General features: G+C 42.5%; 1 protein-coding gene across 1 annotated transcript; it reads left to right on the plus strand.

Annotated features, from left to right (window-relative positions):
- The first annotated feature begins 1,662 nt into the window (after positions 1 to 1,662).
- Positions 1,663 to 14,538, plus strand: RAB35 (RAB35, member RAS oncogene family). Its single transcript, XM_035898359.1, has 8 exons — positions 1,663 to 1,745; positions 2,203 to 2,244; positions 2,731 to 2,780; positions 3,458 to 3,508; positions 4,277 to 4,400; positions 11,202 to 11,326; positions 11,415 to 11,539; positions 12,075 to 14,538. The coding sequence occupies exons 1-8, from the start codon at positions 1,663 to 1,665 to the stop codon at positions 12,201 to 12,203; spliced, it is 729 nt and encodes a 242-aa protein (XP_035754252.1). The 3' UTR covers positions 12,204 to 14,538.
- Positions 14,539 to 18,420: the final 3,882 nt, after the last annotated feature.

Consider the following 18,420-nt stretch of genomic DNA (forward strand, 5'->3'; position numbering starts at 1 on the left):
GTTTTTTATCTGCGGAAGGTGCGGACCTGGCTGCCACAGGATATTGTGGTAAATAGCTTGGCCAGGTTTAGGAAAAGGGCGATTAGGCACGTCCAAGTAAGGCCAGCACCGGCACTGGTGCTAGCATCAGCCTTCCCGACCGCAGACGTTCTGAGAGTGCCCGCTAATCTTGCTGGGATGAGGGGGGAATTCCCTTCCCCTGTGACAGGCGGCTTAAGGCATCGATGGGAAGGGCTGCCTGCTCCTCAGCCCTAGGGACCATTGTTTCCAGTGTGGCAACTACTACATTTTAATACTCTTTATCGTCTTAATTATTCCTTATGACTCTTTCCATGCTTCAATCTCAGTTCTAGAGTTTGTCACTGTTTTTTAATAAAGAGGTGGTAGCTTTGTGTACTTACAGTCTAGGGTGCAAATACCTAAAATAGATACAGATAAGGGGTAGTTATAGATTTTTGAAAAATAGACCTGTAACTACTTCTGCAGCAGTTTCAGAAACTGTTGGAAGGCTACCGTGTGAACTTGGCCCGTGTCTGGGGCTTTAGTCTATGTAAGAACTGGGACTGGGAAGATTCCTGCCTTCAGTCCAGTTCAGTGTTGGTAACGCTCCAACAGCTTACAGTTTAATTTCCATAAACTGGAGAAGATGGCATCCACCCTCTTCTTTTAAGAGAGGTGTGGTCCATAAGGCAGCAGGTCCCAGCATGCAGCGAGGCATGGCTCTTGGATGAAAGTGTAATGTTGCATGATCTTGGCAGTTATCACCTCCAGAAGCTTTAGCTGTATGTAAAAATATTTTATTCTATACTAAACTGTGTCTGCATGAAGGGATCTACAGAGGGAGAAAGGGCAACAGCTTCAAAACGGCTTAAAACCCTAGGCACTTTTGGGAGCCTATGGATTATTAAAACCAAATGCTATATTCTGAATAAAGCAGTAACTCTGTTGCTTGCTGATGAGTTTCAAAACTGTTCAGGCAAGATAAACAGGATGGCGAAAACTCTGAGGAAGACTTCTCCTCATTTTGAACAATTAAATGAAATTTCTTAGCTGAGTTTTCTTGAGTCCCTATAGCGTATCCAGTGAGAAGAAAAAAAGTGGTGTGAGAATTGTCAGGTTGCCTGTGGTTCTCTGTTGTTGTAACTGAATCTCACTATGTAGTTTGAGTATTGATTTTTCTTTTTTGTTTTTGTTTTTGCTAACCCCAACAGGAAGGCTTTGTCCCTGCCGTTTGCTTGCCTTGTTTATTGATGTTTATTCCTTGCAATAGGAAGTGGGCTGATAGTGGATAGGATGATTATGTCTCATCTGCTTTCCCCTGTATGCAAATATGTCAAGAAGGTAGTAGGTTTGTGTGTTTTTAGAACAGGTCATCTTGAAAAGCTGCTGGTGATCTCAGTTGTGCCAAATACTTAAAAATAATACAGATGATTTGCATGTGCTTCTCTAATTCACTCGTGCTTCTTTAATTCACTCTGCATTTGGTAGGATATGGGGTTTAGAAACTGGTATGGCACAGCAGTTTGCTTTTAATTTTGATTTTGCAAAGCCAATAGGCCTTTTTCTCGTTTGTTTCATTTCGCTGTCTTCAACAAGCAAAGTGGCCCTGCTGGCCTTCTCTTTTCAGCTTTTCAAATAACTCTGTGTAGGAGGTGGAGGGTCATGAAGAGTGTGGTTTCTTTATATGTGAACAGCGCGGGTCGGAGGCAGCGCTTGTTTAGTGAGATCGTTGTCATCAGGAGCATGTAGAACTTCCTGAGTTCAGGAGGTTTCTCTTCTCTAGAAGCTGCCTGAGTGCTGTGAGCAGGCTAGCCCGTGTCTGCAGCGGTGGATGGTCTGACAAAGCAGTGGTCATGTGCAGCCCATGCAGCTCTGCAGCATAGCCTGAGGCTGACTGACGTTTTAAGAAGGTGGTGTGGTCTGACAAGTCTGTGGGTTCCAGCATCTACTTTCTTTTTATTAAGCTAGAGGCCAAGGCTGCTTGATCAAGCAGCATAGTACTTGCTGAAACCCTTTCTTCTTTTTTTTTTTTTACCTTTAGCCAACTGGTATTTTGCAGGGGTTTAGCTCTTGCTAAATAACCAGTCCTCTGTTAAAATTTAGGAACTGCTCTGCTACCTTTTTTGAGCTCAGAGGTATTCAGTGTATGCACGCTAGAACTTTGTATTTTTCACTAGCATTCTTTTTTTTTTATTCTTTAAGATTTGTCATACTCAGTGAGAGTATGGTTTCTCCAGATGTCTGGTGAGTTGAACTCTACGCAAATGAGATCTGGCGTACTGGAATCGTGCAGATTTTTAGTTTTGGGAGTTGCTTTTGTGCTGGTTGCTAGATGCCAGCAGCTGAGAACTATTGGAGTTCTGTATAGTCTTTGCACATGCCTTTTGCACAGGTCTTCTATTAAGACAAACTTGCAAGTTATACATCATCAAAACAATTAGTTTAAATAACTTTTACCTGGAAAGATTTAATAGATAATTACCCTGGTGAAGTTGAATTTCCTCTTCATGCCATAGCAGACTTTTGCGGGGGGAAGGGAGAGGAAGGGACATTAACAGCAGAGATGTTATGCAGAGATAACTTTGGGGCATCCTGATACCCAGATTCCCTTGGTTGGGTGTGCAAGAATGAGTTTCTTACAGTTCTTGTCTGAAGCACTGTGAAAAATGCTTCCCTGCAACAGGATGTGATCAGGGTGCAAACAATCATATAAGGAAAACCTGGATGAAGTGCTACTCAAAGTGCTTGGAGACAAGTTTCATGGAACATTTTAGCAAAAGGTACAACTTCAGAAAGGTATGTGTCCTTCTTGTGAGCTGTGGAACAAGCCTATTTTGGATGGCAATATAGAACAATGGTTCCCAACTGCCCCTGTTTGGTTTAGGCTTCTGTTAAACTGTGGCCATGATAACATAAGCTTTATAGTACCAAACCCTAGTCTGATAGTCCAAGTAGTCCAAATTCCACCGCCGTTCAGCACGGCATAAATGAATGGGAGGTAGGCAGTGGTGTGAAGCGTGAGGTGCAAGTGGAATTCAATAGAGTAGTTTAGAGCAGCTTTCTGAGTACTTGTTAATTAGCATGACATACTCATTTTTGGATCTGTCCTCAGCAAATGTAAGATGGTAAACTTGCTTTTAGTTATTACTCTTTTATGACCTCTTAGAACTGACCACAGTTCAAAAGTTACTGTTTGAGATTTGCTGAGGGCTGGAGGAAGGAGGGGACAAAAAATCCCCCCTGCACTGCTACAAGAATCATACAGAGTCTTGAAGTGACTGCAGTGTGCTTGATCAAACCTTCAAGGAGAGTACCCCATCAGGGTGGATGGTACTAAATTATCTGCTAAGTAAAGATCCTAGTTAGAGTTAAAAATGCAATGAATGGGTAAAATACTGTTACGTTACCTGACACCCAAGATGACTGTACTCAAAAGATCTTGTTGTCTTTACCATAGGTGTGGGCAAGAGCAGTTTGCTGTTGCGTTTTGCAGATAATACGTTCTCAGGTGAGTGTTTTGTTTACTTCCATAAGTGAAACGGTCAAGGTCTGCTCCAGTGCTGCTGCTTGGCAAGGAGCTGCTGTTCTGCATTTGCCCACTGATAGCTTTACTAGGAATCCATTATGTTTCTAACTTTGCTTCTCTTGGTATAAGCCTATAAAAGCCATCCTGTCTGATCTTCACTTGCAACTGAAAGTCCCGCAGTATTTAAATACTGCCATGGTTCCAGAAATAGCTTAGATTTTTTAGCTTATGCTGTGCTCTGTGCAGACTTTCTATTGGCCATTTGGGATTTAGATTGATTGAATGTTGTGGCTAAGCCACTTACATTTGTGACATAACTAATTTATTGGGAAGAAAATCTTAGAACAGACTGTATTCAAATTAAGTGATTGCACAAGCATTTTAAAGCAAAGCTTGTCTCAAAATTTTCACAGGTGAAATACTTTCATGGTTACTGTCCATTTCTTGAGATATTTGGGGGCTTACTCTTCACCACCAATGCGGTAGAATAATTTTATTTTGTAACACTGTTTTAAATTTTAAGGGTGTCATGGGAGAAGTGGCTTTATGGCTAGAAACAAGCTATTAGCTGCAGATAAAAATATGCAGATCAGCACGACCTGATAGGGCATTCTGAAAGATAAGCGGATAGGGGAAACCTTGTTCTCCTGTCCAGTCTGAGAGCTACTGCCAAATAGCATTCAGAAGTGTGCTTTGGGACATTCAAAATAAACAAGACAAGGTTCTCGCTTATCTACGCTTTCTCTTCAGGCAGCTACATTACCACAATTGGAGTGGATTTTAAAATCCGGACAGTTGAGATCAATGGAGAGAAAGTAAAGCTACAGATCTGGGACACAGCTGGACAGGAGCGCTTCCGGACTATTACATCAACGTGAGTATAACTGGGCTTAGTGATATGTAGCTTAGTGTATGGATCTTATAGTTTAGATATTTTAACGTTGCAGTTGGTTGGCTAACGATAGCTTTGCTGTCTGTACAGTGGGACTTCTCTCAGCTGTCTTAAGAACCAATAGTGGTGGTGATATTGTGGCTAGGTTTGAAACTGGGGTTTCAGATTTCCTCGCTCCTCTGTGCATTTCCATGATGGCTTTGTCTTATTCCTTTGCCGCTGTTTTCCAAATGGTAGAACTGGAGTTATTTCACTGTTCTGCATATACCAGAAAACTTGTCTCTGAAGCCTGTCCAAGAAGGTCATCCTCTGTGTGTATTGCAGGAGTACAGAGTGCAAACCTGCCGTCAGTGTCATATAACTAATGCATAGTTTGAGATCGAAGAATAGGATTTCCGATATTTAATTTTCTTTCTGGACAAATGCATTTTAGTGGCTATCTTTGTGTGGAGTTCTGTTGAAGCAGACGCCCACATGAAGTTAACCTTTTCCTTGGTTAGAGTTCAGTTTCATGCTCATTGTCCTTTTGAACAGCGTGTGCATGGCTTTTCCTGTTCCTGAAGAAACCACACCCAGAGCTGCAGCAGTGGGAACTAAGAATAAAATATGTTTGTAAATTGATTGCAGTAAAGGTGGGACTGCTCACCGTGGTGCTAAGGGAATAGGAAGAAATACACTTGGAAATGGAACTTCTGTTTCCTTTGGGTATTAGCAAAAAATAGTAATTCTTGAAAGACCTACGTGTTTCACTTGGTCTTTTCATGACTGACTTCTCTTTTGGCTCCTGTGTGAGAGGAGGATTGTTTTCAGCTGATCTGTTGGTTAACTTAGACATAAAAATAATGGGATTGGTTGCATCTGTGTTGCGTCTAAACAGCTAGAAATGGCAAAATTGAACCTGATGTGTGCACCAGCCCTTTCCTCTGTGCTTCTATACGGATATTACTGGATTACTTCCATTGTTTCTTAAGTCTTTAACTTGAAAAAACTCAGCTGCCTCTTGTAGGGTTCCTGTGTATGACATCACTTCTTGTTTCAGTGCTGCAGGAAGCGGTGAGGGGGAGGCAGCAATGCACTGCTGCAGCTTCCATCAGCTGTGCGCATAGGCTTGTCACAGAGTGCCCCAATTAGTGCTGAGTCAGCAAATGGCCTTCCTGTTTTCAGATTCCCTGACACGACTCGAAGCTGCGTTAATGAGCGTTGGTTCGTGGGGCTGATGCTAGCTAGTTTAGAAAGCCATGGCATCCGCCACTGAATGGGGAATACTAGGAAAGGAGGCTTCCTTGTGTGAACGGGAATGGCTGTAGATGGGACTTTGCATAGTGTTTTATGTAAATTTTTTTCCTTGATTAACATTTAAAATGGAGAAGCTGAAATGGTTGGAGGGCATTTGTGCCGTGATCTGTTTGAACTCTGCTACTGCTTTCTTTTGCATAGCTTTTTACCAAAGTGAGGTATATTTTACTGTTGGGGAAGTGAAGGCCCCAGTAGTTACAGAATCTTCTGTGGTCAGGGAAGAAAGATTTTAATTTTGTGCAACTTTAAGCAAAGAAGTTCCTGTGTCTGAGTGCCTTTGAAGCATTGAGGAAAACACTTTGGGAATGCTGGTTACGTTGTCATGAGGCCTAGGTTGGCTAGGTGTGACTGTCTAGCGTTCGCTGATATTTTTCAAGAGGTGCTCTGGACATAAACACATCACCTATAAAAACAGGAGATAAAACCCTGCTTTTAGAAATGTTTTGTTGGGTTTTTTGTTTTCTTTTTTTAATTGGCAAAGTAATACCATAACTAATTTGCTTATCTCATACTGAGTGACAAATCAGTTACCATGCTAGTACTTACAAAAGGGCTTGGCTACCAAATCATGGGTGGAGTGCAAGTGCACTGTCAACAGTGTGGCAGTCTTTGTCTAGTCTTTGACTAGACTGAGGTTTAGATTGAGGTTAAGAATGTAAAAAGGTGTTCCTTCAGTATTCTGTAGGCCAGCAAGTCCCTTTACAGTTAAAGGTAGAGTTCAGATTGATGTTGAGCCAAGCCTGGCAAGCAAGCCTGAAATTAGAGCCCATCTGGTAATAATAGTAATAGGTTGGAAGTACTGCTGTGTAGGCCTAGAATTGCAAAATGGTAGAGGTGGTAGGAAGTTAATAGTAGAAAATTGGGAAACATTAAAAGGTTGTTCTATTTTGATTTTACTTGACTACAGCTACAGAAGCTGAAAAACAGAATAAAACTGTTAAGGAACAGAAATCAGGTTGGTCTGGAGGATTCTACAGAAGCTCAGGAAAAATAAACGACATCAGAATTTCAGACTGGGAAGTATAAAAGACAGCAGCTGTTTTTACTGTCTATTAAATGTGGAAATACTGGCATAGCTGGTGCCTAGTTGGAGGAGAGGCCAAGTTGCATGAATTTGGTTGGCAGGGAACATCATCCAACTCTAAATTGGATTTAAATTCACCAGAGATGTAGCATGCCAGGACTCGGCTGTATTAGTAGGAATACTTAAGATGCATGAACAACCAGTTCCTTACTTAATTTGCTCTTGTAGATAGGACTGCTCTGTCCTGATTCAGGACTGTGGTTTTAGGATTTATGCTTTAAGTAATAGTTGGCACATGGTGGCTCAAGATGAATAGTGATAGCGGAGGGACCTTCTGCCATGTATTTGTGTGGAGTGGCATGTTCAAGAGAAGGATAAGATTTTTGAGATGATGGAATTGATTGATGTGTCTTGTAAACCAAGTATGACGGTTGAAAGACAAGTCAACTGACCTGTGGCAATCGATGTGCTTCCAGGAACCTGAAAAAAAGATGAGTATGAAAACAGATGATTAGAAGTCTCTGGAATTGGTTAAGTTCTAGAAGAATGAAAAATAAGGGAACATGTATACTACAAATTAGTGAAATACTAATAAATAAAGATGCTGGATTAACCAAACCAATGACCTATCTTTCATGTTGGCAGTTAATTTTTTATTTTTTTTTTTAATGAATGTATGTGCCATGCTGAACTAACACTCTGTTTCTTCTGACTTAGCTACCCTCATGCTTCAAGAAACTAGTTATTACAACTCCATGTGCTGATCTTGGGAAGCATTTACTAGAGGAAATCTGAGAACTTTCTTACTGGTATCTAGTGGTAGGGACCACCACAATGAATGGCAAAATGTTCCCTTCTGCTTAGAAAGGTAGTCTTCAAAGATGTGAGGGGAGGATGCAGATGGCTGAAGGACACGATCAGCTTGGTTAACCTGTTCTGAAGATTTTCTGTATGAAGTCTGCAGTATTAGTAGGTAATGTTTCAAAGGCAGTAAGCTTACATCTTTAAGCTCCTCTAAATGTAATTCTATAGGTAGAACAAGCAACTTAGGTGTTTATTTCAACTTAAATGTTAGCATTCTTAAGCCTTTTCCACATCAAAGATAAATGTAAAGCCTTTACATCTAGGTAAATTTCCAACCATGTGGAAGATAGTTGGCTACTGCCAAGCATTCAAGGGTATATACAGGTCATGTTTGGATGTCTTTCACCTCAAGGGGATACTTTCATGGACACTATAAACACAAATAACTGTTCTGTAACTTTTTTTTCCCTGTATTTCATTAATGTATTTATAACTAGGAGTAGTAGCAGGTACTGGCTTTTGAGGTTTGTAGGGTATGTGGCAGAGCACACCTACCATATAGAGGACAGCTAGCATCAGTCATTTAGTCCTTGAATGGGAGGCTGAGATTGAGAACTTTATTTCTCCTGCTGTAATTTCTATGGTCTCCATCTTCCCTAAAATGTGGCTGGGGAGAAGATAAAAAATTTCCCTAGTGTCAAAGCCTCAACTACCTCTTGGTTGCCAAAAGCACAAAATTTACACCTACTCCTCCCTGAATGCCAAAAGCCCCATCTGTTCTCTACTTGCCAAAGCCTACAACTTGTTATAAAAGCAATTCTGCACTGCATCATTCTGAAATTTGAAGTATGGGGTAGGATAAATCAAATTTTGTTTTCTAGTACTGTCCTGCACTTGAGGTTGGCGAATCTTTGCTGTACTTGTTAAGCCTAAAATGTTATCTAGGACACAAGGCTGTGTTGAACAATGATAGAAAATAGCATGACTAGCTTTTTGAGAAAAATGTGTATTATGGGGGCTTAAGAGAGAATAAAAGGTGGTCATGGTCTTATCTCTCGGGCTGCTCAAAGGTAGTGTCAGCCAGTGGAGAAAATGACATTTTAGTGTAGATGAGGGGTTGGCAACCTTTCTAGAACAATGTGCCAGCCAATTTTCCCTTCTAAAAATAGAAGCAGTGTATGCTGGTAGGAACTCAGCAGGAGTCAGGGGTTGCTGTCTTGCACAAAGGAAGACATTTCTGATGAGGTGGTTGGCAGTATTAGTGCTTTGTGGCAGGAGCTCCCAGCTCCTGCAGAGTTTTGAATGCTGTGGTGGTCTGTGCTCCTTGGTCCGGTCCACAGTCCTCATCCCTAGGAGGAAATGACAACTACGCTGACATGTCAGGAGTGGGATCTATATGTGCAGGGCGCATGTTATTCTATTCCCTGACATCATGTGCTTTGCTTAGAAGAAAACGTAGGTGCGTGGGCAAGTTAGAGCAGCAGGGCGCTCCGTTGGGTCCTCTGGTTTGGATGACTGGGATACCAGCGTGGATTTATGGTGTGCACAGCAGAATGAAGCAGCTCTGTGTAGGTGTAACTGAACTACTGCGTTTCTCTGAAGGCTGAATGTTGTCTTTGCAAATGTAATGCTCAGTGGTAGGGAGGAAGTAGTGGGTCAGCCTGAGGGTTGCTGAATTAAAAGACCATTAGGTGATATGGGAGAGTTTGAAGGTAATGAGTTTATTGTTCAGACGTAGAGAAATCCCGTGTGTTGATAGGATCAGAGATCTTTCCCTTTCTGATGCTATCACACAAAACACTATTCATCAAAAACTGTGTGCAGTACATGTTGGTGGATTATTTTTGCAACGTGTGGATTCAGGCTATGCACTACTTTTTCCTCTAAAGGATCTAAGTTATGAAATAAAGTTGAGCTGCTTGTAATGAAGTGCAAATGCAGTGCTGTAGCAAGTTCTGAAGGTATTAAAGGAACTGATGGTGAATGGTCTGTAGAATATTTTAAAGTGTGGGATCTCTTATGGGCTGGGAATAAATAATTCTTACCTGAGCTAGTTCTTGCCAAGGAAAGTGAATGTACAGCATAAATTACTGGTAAGATGTGGCATGGAAGAAATATTTAACTGTCTTCTGAAAGTGCCCAGGTGAGTGATAGGAGTGGGCTCTCCTACTTTAATGTGGAGTATGTATGGTAGCATAGAGGAGTATTGATACCCAGTGACTACCACTACAATGTGATCATGAGAGGAGGGGGGCAGGGGGAGATGTGTGTGCTCTGTGGGTGATACAAGCCTGTCTGTGGCAAGTCTGTCTCGATGGTTTATAAAGGCGAGTGGCTTCTGCTATAGAAGGGATGGGGAGGCTAAAAGTGGGGAAGAAACAGGGACTTGCTCGAGTGCATCAGTAGCAGAAATGAGCCAAAGCTTTGAGGTCTTCTGTACGGTAGTGCATTTGGATTAGATGAAAAGGCTTTGAAGTTCAAAGGTATGCTCACTGAGTTGGAGTGAATTATCAAAGAGGTAATTATCAGAGAGTGGTCACACTGGACAGTTTTGAAGTGCAGTGGAAGGGACGGTGCTGCAAGAGGTGCTTGTGGTAAGAGATCAAGCTCTAGAAATGCTGTCACAATTTAAGGGAAAATCCTTGATTTTGGTATGCTGAATTCTTGAATTTGTTTTATAATAAAGCTTAATATTGATCATAAGAGAGGAGGAAGTGAAAGGGAAAGAATAAAGCTATACAAAATACAGAAACTGGATGCTGGCAAAGACCTCACTGTCAATTGTTTCAATTTCTTTGTTTTGGTCAAAGCCACCTTGTTTGCAGTAGAGAAAATACCTGGTAACCCTGTGAATATGGCTGAAAACTGAGAAGGTGGAGCTTGCTTTTTGTGTAGCATTCTCATGGTGCTCATACTGCCTGCCTTTAGTAGGTTCATGCAGGTAATAACGTTGGAACTTGAATTCAGATATTTTTCTTCATATCAGAGTTGCTCATCATCTTTTAAAGGTGCTGGTTGCCCAAGACTAATGGGAATAAACTGAAACGAAGCTTATTTTTAATGGCTAAAGGTAGCAGAGCACGTTGAATGCACATATGGAGTCGATCTGTTGAGTAGGAAGGTGTGATCAGAACACAGTCGCTCAACAAGACAGAAATTTTTGTGAGCTCAAGAGAACTGTGACTGAGGGTTGAGTATATTTGGAGATCTGTTGAAATTTCAGTCTGTAAGTAATCTTTCACAGATAATCAAATTGCTGCAAAAATCTGATGCGGCTCATACAATGTGAAGGTTCACATCAGAGCCGGTTCTAAGGACATATTGGGGGCACTGCAACCTTTTGCTGATGTCGCCAGAAGACAGTACTCATCTTTGCTGGTAACTTCCTTGTTCAGGCTGTCAAGACCTTCAGTCTTTGGGCGTTGAAACCTACTTGTATAGACCAAATGTGCAGGGAACTCTGTAGGTTTAGAGGAATAGCACATGATCTAGCTGTTGTCAAAGAATTAAATAACTCCCAGTGGAAAGAAAATGGGGGCACTTGATTGTTGTAATGTGGGGATTTGTTACGAATCTTGCAGAAGCCAAGTGAGAGAGAAAGAGCTGAGCAGGTGATACACAGCTTGAGTTAATGTTTCTTGTCTTTTCCTGCTCCATAGGTATTACAGAGGAACACATGGGGTCATTGTTGTCTACGATGTAACCAGTGCAGAATCTTTTGTGAATGTAAAACGGTGGTTGCATGAAATTAATCAAAATTGTGATGATGTCTGCCGGATACTAGGTAAGTTTCTGATCAGAGAGTTAAGAGAATCTTACTTAGTGGGCTGACCTGCTGGAGTATGAAACTGACTGTTTGTTTTCTTTTTTAGTGGGGAATAAGAATGATGACCCAGAGCGAAAAGTGGTAGAAACAGAAGATGCCTATAAATTTGCTGGGCAGATGGAGATACAATTGTTTGAGACCAGCGCCAAAGAAAATATTAATGTGGAAGAGGTAATACAATACGCAGAAGAGTAGAGATAAAATGACGTGGGGATAATGGTTTAGGAAAAAATAAGAATTACTTTCTTCCCATTGAGGAAGAAAGATCAAATGCTTTCTACAAGTTGCAAGTGAGTAGGTAAAATGTCAAGAAAAGACATCCAACTGCATTTGAAAGGGTTGGGGAAGTGAAATGAAGGAGCCCACATTGCATTTTCACAAGCTTTACAGTGCTAACATATTAGGCATGTTCTCAGGAAAGACTTGTCGCTGGGGAGGATGTTTCTAGGAGGGAGGACTGCCCAGTCTTTGCTCCTGGCTTCAGTTGCCAAACTGACCTGATTTCATTTACTGGTTCAGGAAAAGGGATGGAGGTGTTAAGGATTTAGCTTGGGAGTGGGTCGGGAAGGTACTGGATTTCCACTTGGCCCGTAGGGGATTGGGGAAGATGTCTGAAATATTGTTAAATATCTGGAAAAGTGGAGTTGCTTCACAAGAACAGCATCCCAGTTCCTGGGTGGTCTGAACTTGCTTGTTTCTCTTGCAGATGTTTAATTGCATTACAGAGCTAGTCCTGCGAGCAAAGAAAGAAAACTTAGCAAAGCAGCAACAGCAGCAACAGAATGATGTGGTGAAACTAACGAAGAACAGTAAAAGGAAGAAGCGGTGCTGCTAATGCCCTTTCCCTGCTGCAGAGACTCTGCTCTCAGACAGATCAGCCCCTCCAGCTAGACTCGGGCAATTCCACTGGGGCAGGCTTTGGGAGGACTTTCTCAGTTTTGTGCCGTTATTTAAAGATTATTTTTTTCTCCATGTTTTCTATCAAGAGGCGCTGGCACCTTACCACTTCAGTGCCAAGAAGGTATCGGATGGAATCTTGCCCCCCTCTCCTCCCCTGCTCATTCCAGTGCGCCTTGTAGACAAGAAAGGACGTTGCCTACCAAGTGGACTAATTAACCCAAGAGTTTGTATATAATGTATATTGCTTTAACCAGCCTCGCCTCCCTGTTGTCGCTTTGGCTTATGCCTTCTTAATGTCAACCAATCATGGACTGCAGAGTTCCTCTTTTTAAAGAAATAGTACAAAGTTCTTAACTCAAGTTGGCCCCAGGCTGGCAGCAATTGCTTCCTGGGGCTTCCGGCTTCATTTCTGTTGGGCTCCAGGCTGGCAACTGGTGCCCCTGGGGCCTATGGCTTCACCTGGAGTTCCAGGCTTTTCCTGGGTCTCCGGCTTTGTTTTTCTAGGTACCAGGATTGCAGGTGTTGCTGTTGGAGCCTGGGGTTTCACTTCACCAGCCCCTGGGCTGGCAGCTGGTGCTGCTGCTGGGGCCTTGAATTTCAGTTTGCCATGATCCAGATTTGTGGCTGGGTCCTTGGGTTTCACCTTCTTGTGCTGCAGCCCAGCTGTACCTGTGCTCTCCTTTAGTTTGTGTCAAGATACTGAAAAACAAACTGACCTGCAGAAGTGGAATTTATTTGGATAAAACTTTTTTTTAAAAAAAAAAAAAAAAAAAGCAAAGTTTAACTTCTTTGACCTCTGCTTCTGGTTTTGCCAGTGTCCTAAGTGGGGGTCCATTTCTTTTGAGAACAACAAAAACCATGTGATTCTGCCAAAAAAACCCCAAACTTCTTGTTGCCCTGTCCACAAATAGGTGATCTGAACTTGAATGTGAATTTTGGTGGTAAAGCTTTTGTTTTTAAGAGAGAAAAGGCATGAAAAGAAATCCAGCTGTTCTGGATTGATGTCTGAATATGAAAGCTGCTGCAGGATCACTCCCAGGATTCTTCTGTTAGAAAGGAGGACTGCTGTTTAATGTAAAGACACGGAAAGCTTGCTTGCTTGGGTTATGTGGTGGTGGAGGATCACCCTTGGAAACAAACAGATCTCGCTGTGCTCAGCAACGTTTTCCTGGCCCTTGTTGGCCTTTCTGGGAAAACAAGGGCTCAGTTCATCAGCCTGAATAGATGTAGTTAAAGGTGGAGAGCGCACGTATGTGTAACTAAAATATCGAATGTCTGGGCTGAACGTACATGCTCAGCACCTGAATAATTGCTGAAATAATAATAAAAAAGGATTTTTCCTTAAAATGACTAAAAAGGCATGGAGGGTATGACTTCCTTTGAGACCTTGAAGGTGGACGTACTCGGTTTCTCAGTAAGTGACCCTGTGGAATTGCTGGCCTTAGTTTGGTAGGATATGATTCACCAATGTCCATGAGCTTTGAATCAGCCCACTTCTCTCCCTTCCTCCCCCTCCCCCAGGAGAGGCTAAATTTTAGTCACTTACTTTGCCTGCATTTTTTTAGATTTTATGGGTTGTGGTAAGAGCCCTAATCATACAATCACATCACAATCAATCACTTTAAAGACTTTTTAAAAAATGCAAACGATGAATGTGTAACACATTGTTTTTTTTAATCAGTTCAGGTGCTGGGAGTATGTATCCAGCTGCCTTCACCCGTCTCTTTTCTTCACATATCTTTCGTTGGTAACCCAAGAATAAGAATGAGCTGGGATGATATTGCTAGTGTGAGCTCTGATAATTGTAAGACTTGAGCGGCTGTGGAAAGTGGCGGCTTAAGTCACACCAGTCCATCCTGTCTGCTTTCTGATGTCAAACGTCATGTGTGCCCAAGGAAGGAGCTGGGTCAGTCCTCAAAGCCTTCCTGGTGAAATGAAGCTGTCTTGTGATGGTTACCACTTCCAGATTAAAAGGCCCAGCTGCGTTACTTTGGGACTCTTGTGGTAGTGTGTGTGCAGATCTAGGAGGGAGTAACTTCATAGAGGCAGAAGTAAAGAAAATGTCTGAATTTACTGGAAATGATGCAATAAAATGAGGAAATGGTGCACCCAAGCCTGGAGTGTTCTCTTATATGGAAAGATTGGTCCTCTTTGAGTCCAGGTCTTTGTGGCCGTGGTTTGAACTCTGCCAATCCAGGTGTCCAAGTTCCTGGCTTAAAGTGGGATTTTTTTTTTTTTTAATTTTTATTTTTTCCTAGAGCTGGCTGTAGAGGAGCAGTTATCTCTCTGCTCTTGCCACTGACTATTCAATTGGAAGGGGTGGGGACTGTGTCTCTAGTGGTGCTGATGTGAAGTTTCCTAAATGTTGAGCAATGGAATGTCTAACTGGTTTGCTAGGATTATTTCTGTAATGAAAGTTTCTAATTATGCTTTTTAAATAATTTTAAAAAACTAAAAATAAAGGTTACAAGCTGCCAAATCTTTTTTGAGGCTCTGTTTCCTCTGCTGTCCAGCATCTGGAGGTGGAAGGTGGCAAGCCAGGGGTGAGCTCTTCTGCTGTACGTAGAGGGTTTTTTCCTGGGAGGGGGTGTTGGCAAAACCACAATTAATGCTTTCAAATGTTTAGTTGCTATTCTAGTTTTAAATGTGAATGAAAGAGTAAGCTGGAACTGGGAACCTTATTTCTGCATGAAAGTGAGATGCTCATGATTTTACTGTAATCTTTTGTCTTTCTGCTCAATGAGAACTGTTGAGCGAGCTTCAAAAGCTTCTCAAAGGCAGCAGGGGTCGGACCCTGAATTGATTAAAAAGCATCTGGAATCTCTCCTTGCTTTCCCAGGAAACAAACGTCTCTTTTTCTGTATAGGAACTACGCAGCCCTCGCTGCGCTTGTTGCCCTTAGCATTCACTTACCCCTGCCTGCCTGCCCTTGGCATGCAAGCGGGCTGTTGAAGGCAAGTCCTCACCCCTGGGGCAGCGGGAGGGAAGCTTGCTGTGGGCAGGTGCCTGCTCTTCTGTCTGCGCTCTTCTGGTATGACTGCATAGAGGGGAGTCCTGCGAACGCGCAGATGCTCCCAACTGCAGCTGGCGCAAGCTGGATGTGTTTCATTGTCCATCTGTGTTTTGCGTCTAAACTAATTGCCATGTCAATATCCTTCTATATAAAGGCCAGTAAATGATACAAATGGCTGGAAGGTGGAGAAGATTTACAAGCTCACCTTGCTGTTTTCCTGTGCGGCAGGAGGAGATGTGAATGCTTCAAATGTTCTTTCTCCAGGACCGTTCTCTTCTGAACACGTGCGAATGCTTTATGTGGCTGAATTTCTTGGGATGATGAAGTACTAAGGTGCTGTTCGGTGTTAAGATGACAGTTCAAGAAGTGAACTTGTTCTGCGGCTAGGCAAAACAAGCAGTGACTTGAGAGCCAAGACGGTTTCATATAAATGATTGGTTTTATTCTGAAGAGAACTATTTACAAAAGAAGTAGAGCATTGTTTTTACTAAAAATATGCCTTTATAGATTTTTATAATATGTATCTTATAAAAACCATACATTTATTTACATTACTGCTACATACAAAAATTACAGCACTGTGGTATATGTACATATCTATAGGTACATTCTTTCTGCTTGTCCCTGCTGTGTGCTTTTCCCCTGTCAGTCTAAGGGAATCGTTGCTGCAGCACCCAGACACTTCCTTTCTTGGCTTTTTGGTTAAAACAATCTTGCTTTTTATAGCTGGGCGGGGAGTAGGGGGTTTGCCTGATGCAGAGGCATATCTGGAATTCACCGTTCTAAGTAAGACAAGTGCGTGCAGCTATCAAGTCCTTGTGCATGCAGCACTGCCTGTAACCTCACTTCTTGCTTCTCTGTGCAAAATTATTCTGTTGTCATTAGTTGATCTCTTGTTCATCTCCACGGCAAGTTGCTGATCTAAGTTTGTATTAAAGTGCTAGTGACTTGCCTTGCATTTACGCTTACTTGTTTACAGCTGCTTCCCTTGCAGAGTTTACTAAAGGGAGATTGATCCCTTCTCCCTTCGGCTAGCGTAATAAACATTTGCCCAGTCACCTGTTACTTAACTGTGGGAAAGTTCTTTGTAACCTTGATCTCAGCAGGCATCTCTTCCCTGTGCAATATTTGAACAGTGACTGTGCAGCCCTACTGCTTTATTTCCCATTAGCTCAAAAGCAAGGCTGAGTGTTGTATTTAGGGCTGCTGGTCCCACTCCTTAAATCTACTTTGGGATCCTGAGTACCTGCCGGATTCATGTGCTTCCTCCATCTCGTTCACTGGAGGCAATGTTTCCTTTGCGCCGTGTGTGTCCTAGGAGTATCAAGCATCACAAGTGGAGCATCTTCTAACCCAATGCTGCAAGGACGATTCCAGGTTCCCGGCCATGACAGGATGGAGATGAGCATTTTAATGACAGCTCAAGGTGAAATAAGTCAGGACCTCGTTAAAACACAACATGACAAATAAGAATGTGAAGGACTGCATTGATGAGGTTTTTGAAAACAAACCAACGAAACCTAGGTGCTATCTTAAGGCAGTTTCTGTTCCTGTTGAGTAGCAGCTCAGCACAAGGAGGTCTACTTTGGTGTGTTGTCCAGTTCATTAAACCCAATTCTCTTGTATTTCCAGGTTTAGTAGTGCAACTAAGTCTTTAGGGTTAAGGGGCTAGTTTTAAGAAACCATACCCAACTGGCACCTTAGAACATGCTGACTTTCCTCTTGCAATCTCTTCCATCATTGTTACTCAATAAATAAATTCGCAGTGGGATTAAGGTAGGTTCCTCCTTAAATGAAGAGATGTGCTGTGCATTTCAATTGCCTACCCCTGCAACTGTATGAGTCACTTTCCTCTCAGCAACCATGTAGCAGAAGGCACCTTTCTTCATCTCATTACTGCATCTTCATTGGATAACTTAAGGCCCTTGCCTTAGGATTGCATATGTACAAATATCTGTCCTTATGGGGTTTGAGCCCCACACAGCTGCTGGGCATGAGGCTTGAAGAGAGCTGTTGGGGCCTGGGAAATAACAAATGATAGGAGAAAAAAGGTCAGTGAAGACCGAGATGTTCATGTGGCTCTCGCCACAATAAACACAGCATCACTTTCAAACAGTGTATGAGACAACTGTTCGCAGGTATCGCTGGCATCCATGAGCCCACACCTAATTTTGCAGGTATCAAAGCTTATGTTAATATATATGGGCATAACTGAGTCCTGACAGCAGGAGATGCTGAGCACGTACCTCGTGTCTCTGCCCTTCTGAGACTCACAGCGGAGGTAAGATGGGAGGATGAGGACTCGCCATCCTGAGGGCGCAGTTGGCACCGCACTAACTCCCTTTCCCTCACTTGCACACGTGGATACAAGCAGACACTCAACAGTTGAGCATTGCAGAAAGGAGAGGCCAAGGTTTAGTTTCCTTCCCTGCCTGTGAGACTCTGGACTCCTTTCCCTGTAAGCAGCAAGCTGTAGTGGTGATGCTTTACCGAAGTGTTTCCTGGAGCAGGATCTGCAATCCAGGTCTCATTGCTTTCAAGTTAATGGGTTTTGCCACTTGGCTTTTTACCATCGTTTTCAATCCCAAAGAATACTCTGCGCCTTGCAACATGGAACTGCTTCAGTGCAAGATGATTTCGTACCAGTGTGGTAGTTTCATGTTAACAAGGAAACACGGGAATGCTCAAATCTTTGTATGCAGAGAGGATATTTGTACTGAGGTATTATGGATGTCCTATCCCATAGGTAAGCTGAATAATAATAAAAAAACCCAAGCCACCAACCTCTTACCTGCTTCTTAGAAGAAGGTGTTTGATAACTAATTCTAGCAGAAAGCTTGTTATTGTAAATAATGAGCAGAGATAGCAGCTCCCCGTGGGATGGTGTTTTAGCACCTAAGTTGCTGAGCAGGACAGAGCTGACTGTGTACCTAGCTCCATCTCCTGTGGGACAGGGTAGGTGGTAGCCTCTTTCAAGCAACGGGGAAACAAATTAGGGCCTGTGGGTATTGTGAGCTGGGAGAACATGTGAAAATTGCATGACAGCAGCAGGACATCTCTGAACTGAGGCTGGCGTTCCTCGCTGGTTAATGATGGTAGACTGTGTTAAAGAGAAGAGCTGTAAGGCGCCCATCCAGTG

This window comes from Egretta garzetta, unplaced genomic scaffold, assembly GCF_000687185.1.
Source record: "Egretta garzetta isolate BGI_Z169 unplaced genomic scaffold, ASM68718v1 scaffold7, whole genome shotgun sequence".
NCBI classification, from domain to species: Eukaryota; Metazoa; Chordata; class Aves; order Pelecaniformes; family Ardeidae; genus Egretta; species Egretta garzetta.

What these genes read in the sequence shown, in the direction of transcription:
- RAB35 (XM_035898359.1), top strand. Translation starts at nt 1,663, where the DNA reads ATGAAGAGTGTGGTTTCTTTATATGTGAACAGCGCGGGTCGGAGGCAG. An exon ending in TTCCGGACTATTACATCAAC is followed by an intron (nt 4,401 to 11,201) that starts GTGAGTATAACT and finishes CCTGCTCCATAG; the next exon opens with GTATTACAGAGGAACACATG. An exon ending in TGATGTCTGCCGGATACTAG is followed by an intron (nt 11,327 to 11,414) that starts GTAAGTTTCTGA and finishes TTTCTTTTTTAG; the next exon opens with TGGGGAATAAGAATGATGAC.